General features: G+C 41.3%; 1 protein-coding gene and 1 non-coding gene across 2 annotated transcripts; both read left to right on the forward strand.

Moving 5' to 3' along the window:
* The first annotated feature begins 7233 nt into the window (after positions 1-7233).
* Positions 7234-10627, forward strand: RPL30 (ribosomal protein L30). Its single transcript, XM_024756634.1, has 5 exons — positions 7234-7299; positions 7406-7457; positions 7718-7863; positions 9686-9816; positions 10526-10627. Exons 2-5 carry the CDS (start codon positions 7437-7439, stop codon positions 10573-10575), a joined length of 348 nt encoding a protein of 115 aa, XP_024612402.1. The 5' UTR covers positions 7234-7299; positions 7406-7436; the 3' UTR covers positions 10576-10627.
* LOC112407363 (small nucleolar RNA SNORA72) lies at positions 10216-10347 on the forward strand. The gene has a single exon (XR_003004731.1). It is a non-coding gene; the product is annotated as a small nucleolar RNA SNORA72 (small nucleolar RNA).
* Positions 10628-16112: the final 5485 nt, after the last annotated feature.

The following is a 16112-nucleotide window of genomic DNA, read 5'->3' on the forward strand; positions in this document are numbered from 1 at the left end:
AGCGACAGGGATGATGTAAGGGAGAGAGGGGAGGAGGCGATTGTAGCCAGTGGTATTGATTGGTGACTAGATTTGTGATGACAGTCTTCTTACATAACTTCAGTACTGTTACCACAAGGAAGTTTAACGTTGATAACATACTATTTAATCCCCTCTCTCTTCAGATGTGGTCAATTGTCCAACTCAGGACCACGCATTGCATTTAGGTGTCGTGCCTCTCTCGTTTGCTTTAACGAACTAAAGTAGTTCATCAGTCTTTCTTCGTCTTTCGTTTCTCGTTTTGTTTTGTTTTTCTTTGTTTTGAGAACAGGACATTTATTTTGTAGAAAGTTTCTGTTTGAGTTTGATGTTTCCTCATGATTGTTTTCAGGTGATGCAGTTTTGTCTGGAATGGGCAGACGTTAGTTGTCTGTGGATTCATATAAAGGGGCACATGATGTCAGTTTGCCCTATTATTGGTGATATAGCCTTTTGCTGCGTGCGGCCTTTCTCTAGGTGCGGCAAGCAGGGGCTACTCTTTTTTTTTTCTTTCTTTTTTTTGCGGTACGCGGGCCTCTCCCTGCTGTGGCCTCTCCCGTTGCGGAGCACAGGCTCCAGACGCGCAGGCTCAGCGGCCATGGCTTACGGGCCCAGCCGCCCCAAGGCATGCGGGATCCTCCCGGACCGGGCACGAACCCGTGTCCCCTGCATCGGCAGGCGGACTCTCAACCACTGCGCCACCAGGGAAGCCCCCTAATCTCCTTTTCTTATAAGGACACCAGTCATATTGGATTGACATCATTTACCTTAATTACCTCTATAAAGGCCCTAGCTTCAAACACAGCCACATTATAAGGTATAGGGAGTTAGAGCTCCAACATACAAATTTGGTGGGGACACGATCAGCTCATAACACCATCATTATTTATTTTGATGCTCAAATTGCCTAAAATTTGTCATATTTCCCTCTATGGGTCATGGGGTACACAGCTATGGACATTACCATATGTTTAGAGGTCTCTCCCTCCCTCCCTCCCTTCATTCCCATCTTTCCTTCTCCTCCCCCTCCCGATGCCGTCTCTATTCTCTCTCTCCATCTTCCTCTCCCTCTCCCTTCTGCAGCACAAGCCTGATGAAGCCTTGGCCATCCAGCAGTCGGTTCACAAATCCCTTGGTAGGAAGAGGAGACTGGGTATCTTTGAGGAAGTACGCTTCATAACATTACAAATATGTACTGTGATTCTTGTCCTTACCTTCTATCTGGGGTTACTGTGCCCCAAGGAAAGAGGAGTACTTTGAAAGTGGCTAATGATTTGGCTGGATTCCAAGTCAAGAACTGAGAATACAGGATTTGTGCCAGGAAGTTTAAAGGAGGAATGTGGATGGACCTTTCAGTATAAGCCTAGATTTGGGAAATATTTCTCATATAAATGTTATCAAAAGGCCCTGTAGAAGTCAGTGTGGGCTGCCATAACAAAATACCATAAACTTGGTGGCTTAAACAATAGATGCTTATTTCTCATACTTCTGGGGCCTAGGAAGTCCAAGATCAAGGTGCTGGCCGATGTGGTTTCTGGTGAGAGCTTACTTTCTAGCTTATGGATGACAACCTTCTCACTGTGTCTTCACATGGGGGGTTGCGGAGGCGGGGAGATCTTCCTCTTCTTGTAAAGCCAGAGTCCTATCAGATTAGGATTCTACCCTTATGACCTCATTTAACCTGAGTTACCTCCTAAAGACCCCTGTCTCCAGATTGAGCCACTGTGTGGGTTAGGGCTTCAACAACTTGTGGGGTGGGCCACAAGTCAGCTCATAGCAGGCTCCCACTTCAGATGATTCTCTTTCTTTTTTTAAGTGAAAGCCACATTTTATTTAGCTAGTGAAAATTTTCAAAACTCCATTGCTACAAAAAGGAATGCAATCACTCACAGATTAAACATAAATACATGACTTGGAATTCTCTGCCTCTTAATGCTTTCGTGCTAAACCAGGGCTTATTGAGCCCAGGTAAGTTCCCCCTTTTCCCCATCAGTTATGTTTTAGGAGTTGACTTGGGTATCTTCCTTTGCCTCAGAGATAACTTGTTAGTCAAGTCATGGTCTCTTCCATTTCTTTCAGAGGAAGCATTTTATAATCAGGTGAACGGTAATAATCAGGTGCCCATGGATGTTAGGAGACCTTTCTCACGAGACACCCCAATGCTTGCTCAATGGGCTCAAGTATAAAATGACAAGGATAGAAGGTACGTACGGGCTCACACCACTTAACGTGGTTTTCCTGGCTGAGTGCCTGATTTGCCAGCAGCAGCAACTGTAAGCCTCTGAAATGATATCCTTACTTTGAAGATCTTGCTTGCGGAAGACTTATTGGACCTCTTTGGGGACAGTAGAGAATCTTTACTGTAATACACACTGGATTAAATTTGCTTTTCCTGCCCATCATGCCTCTGCCAACACCATCAATTAGGGGATGGTATTATCAAGCCATTACACATCCATCAAGACATTACATTCAGTATCATATCTTATCAAAGAACTCACTTTACTATGAGACAAGCAAGGTAATAGGTTAATTTCTATGTGATTTACTGGTCTTTCCATATACCTCATCATCCAGAAGAAGCCAAACCTATAGGATGATAGGGTGGCACTCAGTTATGGCACAGACAAGGTGAAGCACCTTTGAAAGTTGGGATGCTGTCCTGAGGTTTGCAGAGTGTGCTCTGAACCAGTGACTAATAAATGGCGGTGCCTCCCCCATATGACCAGTATACACAGATCCAGTTCTTACTCTCCAGTCTTCCTGTTCATTTGGTGAACTACAAAATAAATTCCTTTTCTGCTTAACTGGCTAACTTGTTTCTACTGCTTACAAAGTAAGTATCTAAGCTAAGATATAATGCTTACTCTCCCTCCCCTCTCCCAGACCACACTCATTCTTAGCAATTACCAGTCCTGTCTTATTCCTTTAGTCCTATCTTGATAATACGGAATCATAACTGATACTGTGATTTTACAGGCTGATGTGTTACATCTTGAAGGCATAGTTCGTAAATCTTTTTTACCTTCAAGGACTCCTTTTATCACTTTTCTCTGACATACCCATGTTATGATGTTGTCACAAAATTGCATTTATTATCTATTTCTCCATTAAGTAATCAGGGACATTTTCTGTTCAGCATGACATGCAGTGTGATGGAATTAAATTTTACTTAAAAGAGAAAAAAAAGAAGCCTGTGCATTATAGCTTTATTAAGAATAAAAAGTATATGTTAGGCTTTTCAAATTATTAAAAATAAAACGTAAAACGTCATACTTTTGTGGACCCTTAGAAACACAGGAATCTCATTTAACACTAAAATTTCAAAAACTGACTCTAAGAAATGTAAAACTACTCTACTTTCCAAAAGTGTCACTCCTCCACAGTAAAATAGTGAATAAAGTGCTCTGGGTTCTTTGTATCCAAGAGTATAAAAATATACCCATTTTGAAGAATGGAAAAATTATTTTTAAGAAAATAGGAGAAGGTGTTTCTCTGCCCTATTTTTAATGCAGTGCAGTCTGGAGCATTCCCAGTCTGAACAGAAAGGGGTATAGGAGAAATACATTGGATTCTTCATTATTGTGGAGGCAGAAAGGGTGGAGAGGAATAGGTGGCATTCATTCCCTCTTGTCCTCTATGGGTTCAGAATTCATGTCTCAGTGTATGTATGTTTAGCTAGCTGAAAGGCCACCAACATTCACTGAGTTTACAGGGTCTTTTCACTTGGATTCACAATCCCTCCCTCTCCCTGCTTTATTTCTGAGCATGTTTAATGTCCAGGGTGCCTTAAGAATATGAAGGCTGAGTTATGACAATGAATATGATAGATTTAACTGCTTAACAATAAGGGGATGGGCCAGTGTACTGAACCAATGAATAGCAGATGATCTTGTTGGTATTTGCTCTAACAGGGAATGCAGCCTGTCACTTTTCATTCTCATAGCAAGTAAAAACCAGAAGCACAATAAATGCAGGTGTCTTCAGAATTCTCAGAAATTTAGAGCAGTGATTTTGGGGAAGAAAAACCAGAGAGCCTTGTGTGAATTCTGTCCTGTCACATTTACCTGTTGGTATTCTTTCTAAATCACTCTGAAATGCTACAGACTAGCAACCAGAAAAAATAAAATAATGTCTGAATGGCAAAGTCCTTTCTTGAGACATATAAATTCCTCGACATTTTGGTATGAAGATTTTCAAATTCACAAAAAGTTGAATAGTACGATGAATACCTGTATGCCCCCCATGTGGTTTTTCATTTTTATTTTTTAAAATATTCTTTTTTTTTTTTTCTGTAGTTTTACTTATTTATTTATTGGCCATGCTGTAGGGCATGCAGGATCTTAGTTCCCTGACCAGGAATCAAACCCAGACCCCCGCCGTGGAAGCGCAGAATCTTAACCACTGGACCAGCATTTGCTCTACCTACTTGTTTATCTACATTTATTTTAGGATTTTATTTACATTTATTTTAGCAATTTGGAAGTAAGTTGCAGATATTATGACACTTCATCTGTAAATACTTCAATACACGTCTCTTTAGAATAATGACGTGACTTAAAGTAGCTATTTTTAATGAAAGTAATAGTAATCTTCTAACTCAGGGGTCAACAAACTATGGCCTGCAGGCCAAATCCTGACTTGTAAATAAGGTTTGACTGGAACACAGCCATGCTCATTCATTCAATGAATGAAATTCATTCATTTACGTATTGTGGCTGCTCTTGGGCTACATCAGCAGAGTTAAGTAGTTGCCAAAGAGACCATATGGCCCAAAAGCCTAAAATCTTTACTATTTGGCTCTCTACAGAAAAAGCTTGCCAACTCCTGCTCTAATAAATACAAGTGTGGAAATATTTACAAAATCTTCATGAGCCAAAGGATTTGACTGTTGCTCTTGCATGGCAAGTGTTTCTTCCCCTAGCGTTTGGGTCTTGCAATGTTGTGAACCACAACTTAAGTTGTGGATGGGTGGCTGCAGTGGGGAGTTAGGGAAATAGGAGTGGGACTGAGGAAGAGAACTAACATCCACTGCACACTTATTATGTACACGGCCCTGTTCTAGGTGCTTCATACACCATTATGTTTACTGTGATCCTCATAACAATACCATGAGGTAGACATTATTATTCCAGTTTTTTGATGAGGAAGCTGATGCTTAGAGAGGTTAGACAATTTGACCAAAGTCCTGCAGGTATTAAATAGAAAAAACAAGAACCTAAATATATCTCCAAAAAGATATGGCAAAAAATCAGTTAAGATACCCTAGGAAGAATTCTCAAACATTTTGTGGTCATGGTTCATATATATGAATGTATGGATGAATGAGTACTTTGGGCTTCCCCGGCTTCCAGTACAAAACCATGGTAAGATCCCTGTGAGAAAGCACCTAAGGCCTTTCTTTAAAATATAGTGAGGACGGGGCTTCCCTGGTGGCGCAGTGGTTGAGAGTCTGCCTGCCGACGCAGGGGACACGGGTTCGTGCCCCGGTCTGGGAAGATCCCACATGCCGCGGAGGGGCTGGGCCCGTGAGCCATGGCCGCTGAGCCTGCGCGTCTGGAGCCTGTGCTCTGCAACGGGAGAGGCCACAACAGTGAGAGGCCCGCGTACAAAAAAAAAATATATATATATATATATAAAATGAGGACATTAAGAAAACAAAACAAAATATATATATAGTGAGGACATATATTAAGGACCAGAAATTTGGTATTATAAAATGAAAAGCACCGAGGAAAGTCACCTCAAGTGCTTTAATCATATACTTTCTAAAATGCGGGTAATATCTGGCCTGATTACTTTGAGGGAAAGTAGATATTAAAAAGCATTCAAAGTATAGAGCTCATTATAAAAGTGTAAGGCATCATTAGTTTGTGTCTCTGTCTAAGCATGCATGCCTCAGAACCAACTAGGCTATTTCATTCCTCTCTACTTCTCAAATTTATGTATGAGAATCGTGGAGGCTGCTCATTAACCTCAGATTCCCGGGCCCTACATCCAAAGATTTCTTCCACAGACCTGGATGGGGCCCAGGACTCAGAATTCCAGGTGATTCTGAATCAGGTGATCTGGGAGCCATACTTTGAAAAATACTGCTTTAAGATATAATTGATGTTTCACAAGCTCTATTGAAAACAACCACTTTTTTTTATTAAAAAGGAGCTCTTTACGTAACAATACGTGCTGTAAAATAATACAATGTAAAATAATTCAAGCAGTACTGAAACATACAAAGTAAAAGTAAATGTTCTCTCCTCACCACCTACTCTTATCTCTCATCCAACATACGTTCCGATGATTAGTTTTCCAGACTTGAATTGTCTATGCATATACCAACATATATACTGGTGAAGAATGATGAACATTTGATGTTTCTATTTTTGTTTTGCTATTAAAAATTAATGCTGAAATAAATATACTTATTCTCATGTCTTTGGGCATGAGAATGTAGGATAGATTCCTAAAAGTTGACACACGATGACAGCTTACCTATTGGTCAGATTTTACCTTTATTTGCGTGTGTGTCTGTGTGTTTGTGTGTGTGTGTGTGTGTGTGTGTGTTGGTGACTTTTTGTGCCTAATATTTTGAATGATTCGTTACTGATATCTGTATCAAGGTCCAACGTTCACAACAAAAAGATTTTTAATTAGACCTGTTATCACCCCCAGTGAAAATTCGGCTTACAAGTTCCCACTAACACGGCCACAAAAGAGGTGAGTTTAGGGGAGCCAGAGGGGGGCGCCACCGTTCTCTGACAACTTGTACAGGCAACTTGGGTGAGTGCAGGGGAGTGCACGGAGCTTCTTCAGCCCCGGCGGAACCGACGGCAGAGGGTAGACCCGGGAGCTGCGGCACACCCCGGTCCTCCCCGAGTCTCCTCAAGAGCCCCGACTTGGGGCAGAGATGCGCTCAGCGGCGCTAAGACCGAGGTCCAGCCGCCGCCGCCGCCTCTTCTCACCGCTCCTCCCGCCTCACTCTCAGTCGGTTTCTCCAACTCGCGTCCGGTTCCACGTTCCTCAGTCCTCAGCTATGAGCAGCGGCACAACACAGACGGCGAGGTTTACGGCCCGCAGCCGGCAGGTGAACAGCACCAGACAGCTGCCAAAACAATTCGAAGCCCCTAGAGATACCCACATCAGCCCTTCTCTTCTTGCCCCGCCCCTTCCGCTTGTGATTTGCTTCAGCTTCCGGTCACGGGGTCTCAGCCCTGACGTGAAGAGCTTGGCATTGTGGGATTTCCTTCCTTTCTCGCTCTCCGGCCATCTTGGCGGCTGCAGTGCGTGAGTAGGCTGTTCCGTACCGAGGCTTAGGCCACGCGGGGAGTCCAGGGAGTTGCCGTTTGGAGCTTCGGATCCTAAACTTCCTGTCTTGTCCTCTGTGTTCTAGGCTGGGGGCGTCCCGCGCCTAAGGCAGGAAGATGGTGGCCGCAAAGAAGACGGTGAGTGTAGCAGGCCAGGGCCGGAAGCCTGTTCACATGGAGAGATGAGTCTCGGCCGGGGCGGGCGGGTCCGAGCACAGTGGGCGCGCAGCGTGCCCGCTGGCCTTGTAGGGGTCCAAAATAAACCCGAAGGACTCTCCCAGGGATTTGGGACCCTCTGCGGAGGTTTTATTAAGGGGTTCAGCTTCCAGGAAGGTGGATCCCGTTTTAAGTGGTTACAAACAAGGCCTTCAAGTCCGTGTTACATGTTTGCTTTGTAGAAAAAGTCACTGGAGTCGATCAACTCTAGGCTCCAACTGGTTATGAAAAGTGGAAAGTACGTGCTGGGGTACAAGCAGACTCTGAAAATGATCCGACACGGCAAAGCGAAACTGGTCATCCTCGCCAACAACTGCCCAGCCTTGAGGTAATTGAAAGAACCTGAGTATGTTTGTCGCCCACTGCAAATTGGTCGTGAGCGAATATCCAGGAATGTGAACTTGCAATCTGGGTAGCATAAACTGGGTATCATGTAAAATTTTGTATTACACAGGGACACCTGGAGAATAATTTAATGGTTGTTGATTTTGGGCTCTTGATTTTTCTCCCCCTCATCATATTCTCTCCTCGTATGAGGTTCTCTTTGGGAGAAATGCGTGGCAGAAGGGGTAAAAACCAGAGAATGTCAAAGTTTGAGGGCAGTGCAGAAACATAACTTGTTTGTTTGTCCATGTGTCCTGCCTTTTGGGTCGTTTTTTTTTTTTTAACTTTAAGATGCTTTAAAAGAGCTTCATTTTATGAACTTGTTGTAGTGTAGGAAAGCTAAGATCAGAGAAGTTCAGGCTGGCCTGTGGAGCTGCAGGTTCCCAGTTCACCCAGTTTTTGCTTGCCTCACTGTTTTGAAACTGAATTAGTGGGTATTTTATATAAGTTAAAGAAACTTGGACCATGCAGAATATAAGCCGTGTTTTCAGTCCCTTTCCCTTGTTGATTTTCTGTGGTAACATATAACCTCACAGCGTTTTATATAGTGTGTGTAGGTAATTGGCAAAACCTGGAGAGATCTCTTCTTCCATCCCATCCCCTCCCAAACCTTTGGTCTTATTCCAAACCTTTCATGCTTACCTTCTATAGCAGTGCTTTTCAAGCATGAATATGCACACAGTCACGAATGATCTGGTTTAAATGCAATTTCTGATTTAATGTATCTGGATTGGGGCCTGAGATTACGCGTTTTTAACAAGCACCTTTTGGCACTACTTGTCTGCGGATGCACACTTGCAGTGAGTAGTGGCAACAGTGTATTAGGACTCCCTTCAAATTCGTAAAACCATTCATGTCTACCTACTTAGTGGACACAAAACTGCTAACTCTGGGTAAGTACAAGCATATGGCATCCCTGGTTTTATTGCACTTCCCTTTATTGTGCATCGTAGATACTGTGGGGTGGGTTTTTTTTGTTTGTTGTTTTTTTTACGAATTGAAGGTTTGTGGCAACCCTGCATTGAATAAGTCTGTAAGTTCCAGTTTTTCAACAGCATTTGCTCACTTCATGTCTATGTCACATTTTGGTAATTCTCGAGATATTTCAGACTTTTTCTCTGTTGTTATGGTGATCACTGATCTTTGATGTTACTACTGCGACTCCCAGAAGGTTCGGATGATAGGCAGCTTTTTAATTAATTAATTTATTTTTGCAATAAAGTATTTTTTAACTAATGTATGTATGTTGGTTTTTTTAGACACAATGTTGTTGCACACTTAATAGGCTATAGTATAAACACAACTTCTGTATGCACTGGGAAACCAAAAAATTCCTGGGACTAGCTTTACTGCAATATTTGATTTATTGCAGTGGTTTGGAATGAATATGCAGTATCTGAGGTATACCCGTAATATTATTCTCCATCTAGGTTTCAGAGCACCAGAGGGTGATAGAAACGGCTTAGAAGTTGTCATGGGAATTTTATAATGTAAAATGTCTGGCGATAGTAAATGCTAAGTAAATGATAATTTTATTTTGTACTCTACTCTTTTCCATAAGCACAGGTATTTACTGGTTGTCCCATCCCTTGTAAGGGATCCAAGGAAGGATGATTTGTATTGAATAATGGATATGGTAATGTTTCTAAAAGTAATAACTGGCTTACTGTTTGAAGGCCTTACCAACATTAGAACTAATGAGAGAAGTAACATTTAATCTGTGTTACTTGGTATGATATTTATCTACCTTGTTTTGGTTCCCAAAGGAAATCTGAAATAGAGTATTATGCCATGTTGGCCAAAACTGGTGTCCATCACTACAGTGGCAATAATATTGAATTGGGCACAGCGTGTGGAAAATACTACAGAGTATGCACACTTGCTATCATTGATCCAGGTATGCTTTTTAAATCATAAAGTAATTCTTTTCCTTTATGATGTAATACAAGTATTTCTTGCTCTACAAATGTCTTTAGTTTCTAAGTTCAGATGTTGAGGATTTGGATACAGCAAGGGATATCCTGTAATTTTATTTTACAGAGAATTGATAATGAATGTCAGTACAGAATTACCTTTTTATAAATGAAATTCTCTTTACTTTGAGATCATGAGTTTCATTTCATGCAGCACCTAAGAAATGATGACTTCAGGGCCTTGGTAAAAGGTGAAATTATCAAGGGACAGAAAAATCAGGTGAAACGGTAGAAAAAAGGAACGTTTACTGGCTGCCTGAGAACAGATGGATAAAATCATGTCATGTTTTGAACTTACGAATTTTTAATTAATTCATAAAATACTGCGAATATTCTCGCTGTTCTGATGTTGTAATAATCAGGGCAGGCTAAACATTCGCTATATTAAGACCATGCATGTGTCCCTGGACCTAGTTCTTTTCCTAGGTCTGGTTTTATAAATGCTGGTGATAAACTAAGTCTGATTTACATGATGAATCTTATGTGGGAAATGTCTGTGACTCTGGGTATCCTATCAACCTTGAGAAATGGTAGCACAGCTAGTGTAATAACTTTTGAAGATAACAATTGCTAATTTGATGATTACCTGTTGACATTAAATGAATTGTAAAATTATTGTGTTTTATTTTCTAGGTGATTCTGATATCATTAGAAGCATGCCAGAACAGACTGGTGAAAAGTAAATCATGCACAATTTTTCTTTAATAAAACTGGCCAGAGCTTGTTTTAAAAATACTGTATTCATTTCAGTCATTTTTTAAAATTTCTTTTTGTTTCAGTGTACCTTCCTGAAGCTAGGATTAGAGGGCATGGGGCAGCTAGATATATTGGCAAGACTTCCCAGACATTGCTGTTTCTTTCCCTGTTATTGTAAAGGGAGCGCACTGAGTTCTTTTCCTGTACTAGATTTTTAAGAGACTTACTAATTTTCATCATTTTCAGTCTCGGGTTATTGTTCTTTTATATTTGAGTATGTCAGAGGCAGCAAGGTTCCATACCCAGAATCTAACCAGAATTGCAATTTACAGTCCAGCTTAAATCCACCAAATCTGAGTAGCAAAGAGTATTAAGTGAAGTATGTTCCTTCCACCCCAAAATTTTCACAGGCTGAGAGAAGTTCTGTTTAATGAAGCAAGGTCTTACCGAAGGATGTGCAGTGCTTAGGGTAGAAGAAATGTACTTGGACAACTTAAGAATATTCCTAGATCTTCAATAGTGTTAATTCCACAGTTTTGCAAAGTGTGTTTTATATAATTATAGTCCTAAAAGATATACTGTGAGGTAGGTTTGGTGTTCAGATTTTGGGAAAACTGCATACTACATCTCCCAAGTATGTCCTATGTAAACCTTTTCCCACATTTAATAATATCCTTTGGAACATTCAAAGGAGTTAACTTGGGGGAAGAATGTTGACTTAGATTTACAGAGCTGAATATTGTTGTTAGGGTATACCCTGCACAATTTGTGTTGGGTTCTAAGGTTGCAGAAGTGTCAGAAATGTCTTTTGGTCTTCAGAATCAATCAACTTGGGTAGGCAGTTTTTGGTGGTAGAGGAATGATCCATAGGAGATGTGGATGCCTTCAGTACACTATCCAGGAAATATTTACTGAACTTGGAGTCAGAAGGCTACCTCTTAATAGTTACGTAACAGCCATGGGTGGGTCAAATTCCTACTTCCACAGGTGAGGGAATTGGTTTCTTTCAAGCTAGATGTTGCATGATTTTAGTTTGTATCTGAAGTTAATCTAAGGTTGTGGGTATAATTTGGAGAGTGGCCATTATTAACTAGAGTTTTCTTACCAGTTCATTTACTCAAATTTTCTCGATTAGGGAGTACTACTGACATTTTTCGATAGAACGGTTCTTTGTTGTGGAGGATTGTGGATACTGCTTGATATTTCTCATTCCTGGTTTTCCTTCCATGTTATTGTAACAACACCCCCAAGCGTCACCACGTTTTCACAGCATCTCTTGGTTAAGAGCCACAGTTATAAAATCTTTATCTCTGATAAGAATTCCTTGGTCAGACTACTGCTGATTTCCAATGCTGTTAGTCTATTTCCATGGTCATTGAAATGTTTGTCTTTTGGTTAAGGAAGTTTGTGTGATTATTACTTACTTGGTCAGTTTCTTCTTTCAAATTGACCTTTCATGCTATTTTGTTTTGTTTTTTGGGGGTTTTTTTTTTGGCTGCGTTGGGTCTTAATTGCTGTGCACGGGCTTTCTCTGGTGCGGTGAGTGGGGGCTACTCTTCATCGCGGTGTGCGGGCTTCTCGTTGTGGTGGCTCTCGTTGTGGTGGCTTCTCGTTGCAGAACATGGGCTCTAGGCACGGGCTTTAGTAGTTGTGGCTCACAGGCTCTAGAATGCAGGCTCAGTAATTGTGGTGCATGGGCTTAGTTACTCTGGCATGTGGGATCTTCCCAGACCAGGGCTCAAACCTGTGACCCCTGTATTGGCAGGCGGATTCTTAACCACTGCGCCACCAAGGTTGACTAGTTCCAATTAATTTCTTAAGGTTTGGGTGGTACCCGAAGAATACAATATTGTGACTACCAGTGTACCATTTCTTTGTAAAGGTTCTGTTGCATGACTTTGGCTGTAGGCATTTTGGAATTACGGTTTTTGGAAAAATAATTTCTAGGACCTTCTAGGTAGTGTTAATATGCTGTAAGACCATTTGGATTTTACCTTGATATGTGGCTTTTATGCAATCATCGTTTCAGCAGAAAGTTTAAAGTTCAGAGGAAAGGAGTTTGAACTAGTAGATGGGAAACATACCTCATTCATTCTGGCCTAGGGCAACTGTGGTGAAGTGCCATTAAAGTGCTGCCAGAATTGGAGACAATAAGGTCTAAGGTGGCATTTTAAAATACATTTTTCAGATTATGATGAAAGTACAGTAAGTCCCCTGCATATGAACGAGTTCTGAGAACGTGTTCCTAAGTCCTATTTATTTGTAAGTCCAACAAAGTTAGCCTAGGTACCCAACTAACACAATCGGCTATATAGTACTGTACTGTAATAGGTTTATAATACTTTTCACACAAATAATAAAAAAAAAAACATTTTTAATCTTACAGTACAGTACCTTGGAAAGTACAATAGTACAGTACAACAGCTGGCACACAGGGCAGGTTCGCATCTTTGAAAGTTCACAACTTGAAGGTTCGTATGTAGGGGACTTACAGTAATGTGTTTGGCCGGGAAGCTCTAATATGCAAGGATTGCAGGAAATTCCAGTCAATTGGACTTAATCCATACTTAATGCTGAACTACCTGTTTTTAGGCCTAGAAATAGGAAGGTCCCAAAGAAGAGTTTGGATATTCTGGAGTATGTTAATTGCAATCGATATGATATGGAAGCAGCAGCAAAAGGTATATAGAGAAGAAAGAAAACTTTAGGCTGGTAGCAAATGCTGTTAGTTGGGCCTTCTAGACGATGATCATCTAGTTCATAGAAAACAGTTCTCTTTGATTTCTTGCAGCTCTTCCAGCTACCCCTTAGACTTGCACTCCCTCTGCTTTCAGTGGCATCATGTTTCTTTCCCTCTTCCCTCGTTGATAGGTCTTGAACATCTTGTACATTTACCATTTATTATATTTACTACCTCCTACCTATTTGCTTCAAAAGATAATGTAGGGGCTTCCCTGGTGGCGCAGTGGTTGAGAGTCCTCCTGCCGATGCAGGGCATACGGGTTTGTGCCCTGGTCCAGGAAGATCCTACATGCTGCGGAGCGGCTGGGCCTGTGAGCTGTGGCCACTGAGCCTGCGCGTCCGGAGCCTGTGCTCCGCAACGGTAGTGGCCACGACAGTGAGAGGCCCACGTTCCACCAAAAAAAAAAAGATAATGTAGGAGTGGGAGTCTGCCAAAGTACTCTCCTCAGGTAAGATAAGCAAAGAATCCATTTAACATACAGTTAAAAGTATCATCCTTGTGTGCAGTACTCTTGGCTACTGAAGAGTAAAAACATAGTATCTAACGTAACATGTAAGTACTGTACGTGTTAACCCATTCAATCCTTATGACAATCCAATGAGGTAGTACTTTTTTATTGAACTATAGTTGATTTACAATATTGTGTTAATTTCTACTGTATAGCAGAGTGATTCATTTAAACATACACATCTTTTTTATATTCTTTTCTATTACAGTTTATCAGGATATTGAATATAGTTCCCTGTGCTATACAGTAGGTCCTTGTTTATCCACCCTATATATAATAGCTTGCATCTGGTAACCTCAACCTCTCACTCCATCCCTCCCTGACCCCACCCTCCCTTGGCAACCACAAGTCTGTTCTCTGTGAGTCTGTTTCTGTTTCATAGATAAGTTCATTTGTGTCACAGATAAGATTCCACATTTAAATGATAACATACGGTATTTGTCTTTCTGACTTCACTTAGTATGATAATTTCTAGGTCCATCCATGTTGCTGCAAATGGCATTTCGTTCTTTTTTACGGCTGAGTAGTATTCTATTGTATATATGTACCACATCTTTATCCATTCATCTGTTGATGGACACTTAGGGGTTTCCATGTGTTGGCTATTGTAAATAGTGCTGCTGTGAACATAGAAGTACATGTATCTCTTTGAATTATTATTTTGGCTGCAATGGGTCGTTGCACGCAGGCTTTCTCTAGTTGCGGTGAGCGGGGCCTACTCTGCATTGTGGTGTGCGGTCTTCTCATTGCAGTGGCTTCTCTTGTGGAGCACAGGCTCTAGGTGCACAGGTTTCAGTAGTTGTGGTTCACGGGCTCTGGAGCACAGGCTCAGTAGTTGTGGCGCACAGGCATAGTTGCTCTGTGGCATGTGGGATCTTCCCAGGCCAGGGCTCAAACCTGTGTCCCCTGCATTGGCAGGCAGACTCTTAACCACTGTGGCACCAGGGAAGTCCTGAATTACAGTTTTGTTTGAATATATGCCCAGGACTGGGATTGTTGGGTCATATGGCAACTCTTTTTTAGTTTTTTCGGGAACATCCATACTGATCTCCATAGTGGCTACACCAATTTACATTCCCACCAACAGTGTAGGAGGGTTCCCTTTTCTCCACACCCTCTCCAGCATTTATTATTGTGATTTGTAGACTTTTAATTGGCCATTCTGACCATTGTGAGGTGGTAGATACTTCACTAGTTTTCATTTGCATGTCTATAACAATCAGCAGTATTGAGCATCTCTTCATGTGCCTGTTGGCCGTCTGTATGTCTTCCTTGGAGAAATGTCTATTTTGGTTTTCTGCCCATTTTTTGATTGGGTTTTTTTGATATTGAGTTATATGAGCTGTTTGTATATTTTGGAAATTAAGCCCTTGTCAGTCATATCATTTGCAAATATTTTCCCCCCGTTCATGGATTGTCTTTTTTTTTTTTTTTGCGCTACGCGGGCCTCTCACTGTTGTGGCCTCTCCCGTTGCGGAGCACAGGCTCCAGATGTGCAGGCTCAGCGGCCATGGCTCACGGGCCCAGCCGCTCTGTGGCATGTGGGATCCTCCCGGACCGGGGCACGAACCTGTGTTCCCTGCATCGGCAGGTGGACTCTCAACCACTGTGCCACCAGGGAAGCCCTGTCTTTTTGTTTTGTTTATGGTTTCCTTTGTGCAAAAGCTTATAAGTTTGATTAGTTCTCATTTATTTTTGCTTTTATTTCTATTGCCTTGGGAAACTGACCATCGGTACAGTTTATGTCAGAGAATATTTTGCCTAAGTTCTCTTCTAGAAGTTTTATGGTGTCGTGTCTTATATTTAAGTCTTTAAGCCATTTTGAGTTTATTGTAGTGTATGGTGTGAGGGTGTGTTCTAACTTCATTGATTTACATGTGGCTGTCCAACATTCCCAGCACCACTTGCTGAAGAAATTCTTTTCCCCATTGTATATTCTTGCCTCTTTTGTTGAAGATTAATTGACCATAGGTTTGTGGGTTTATTTCTGGGCTCTCTGTGCTGTTCCATTGATCCATATGTCTGTTTTTGTGCCAATACCATGCTGTTGATTACCATAGCTTTGTAGTATTGTCTGAAATCTGGGAGGGTTATGCCTCCTGCTTTGTTCTTTTTCCTTAGGATTGCTTTGGCAATTCTGGGTCTTCTGTGGTGCCATATAAATTTTAGGATTACTTGTAGTTCTGTGAAAAATGTCATGGCTAATTTGATAGGGATCACATTAAATCTGTAGATTGCTTTGGGTAGTATGGCCATTTTAACAACATTAATTC

The sequence above is a fragment of the Neophocaena asiaeorientalis genome, unplaced genomic scaffold (assembly GCF_003031525.2).
Source record: "Neophocaena asiaeorientalis asiaeorientalis breed wild unplaced genomic scaffold, Neophocaena_asiaeorientalis_V1.1 scaffold29, whole genome shotgun sequence".
NCBI lineage: Eukaryota > Metazoa > Chordata > Mammalia > Artiodactyla > Phocoenidae > Neophocaena > Neophocaena asiaeorientalis.

Coding starts and splice junctions, on each gene's coding strand:
- RPL30 (XM_024756634.1), top strand. CDS start 7,437: ATGGTGGCCGCAAAGAAGACG. Junction 7,458..7,717: donor TGGTGGCCGCAAAGAAGACG/GTGAGTGTAGCA, acceptor TTTGCTTTGTAG/AAAAAGTCACTGGAGTCGAT. Junction 9,817..10,525: donor ACTTGCTATCATTGATCCAG/GTATGCTTTTTA, acceptor TTTATTTTCTAG/GTGATTCTGATATCATTAGA.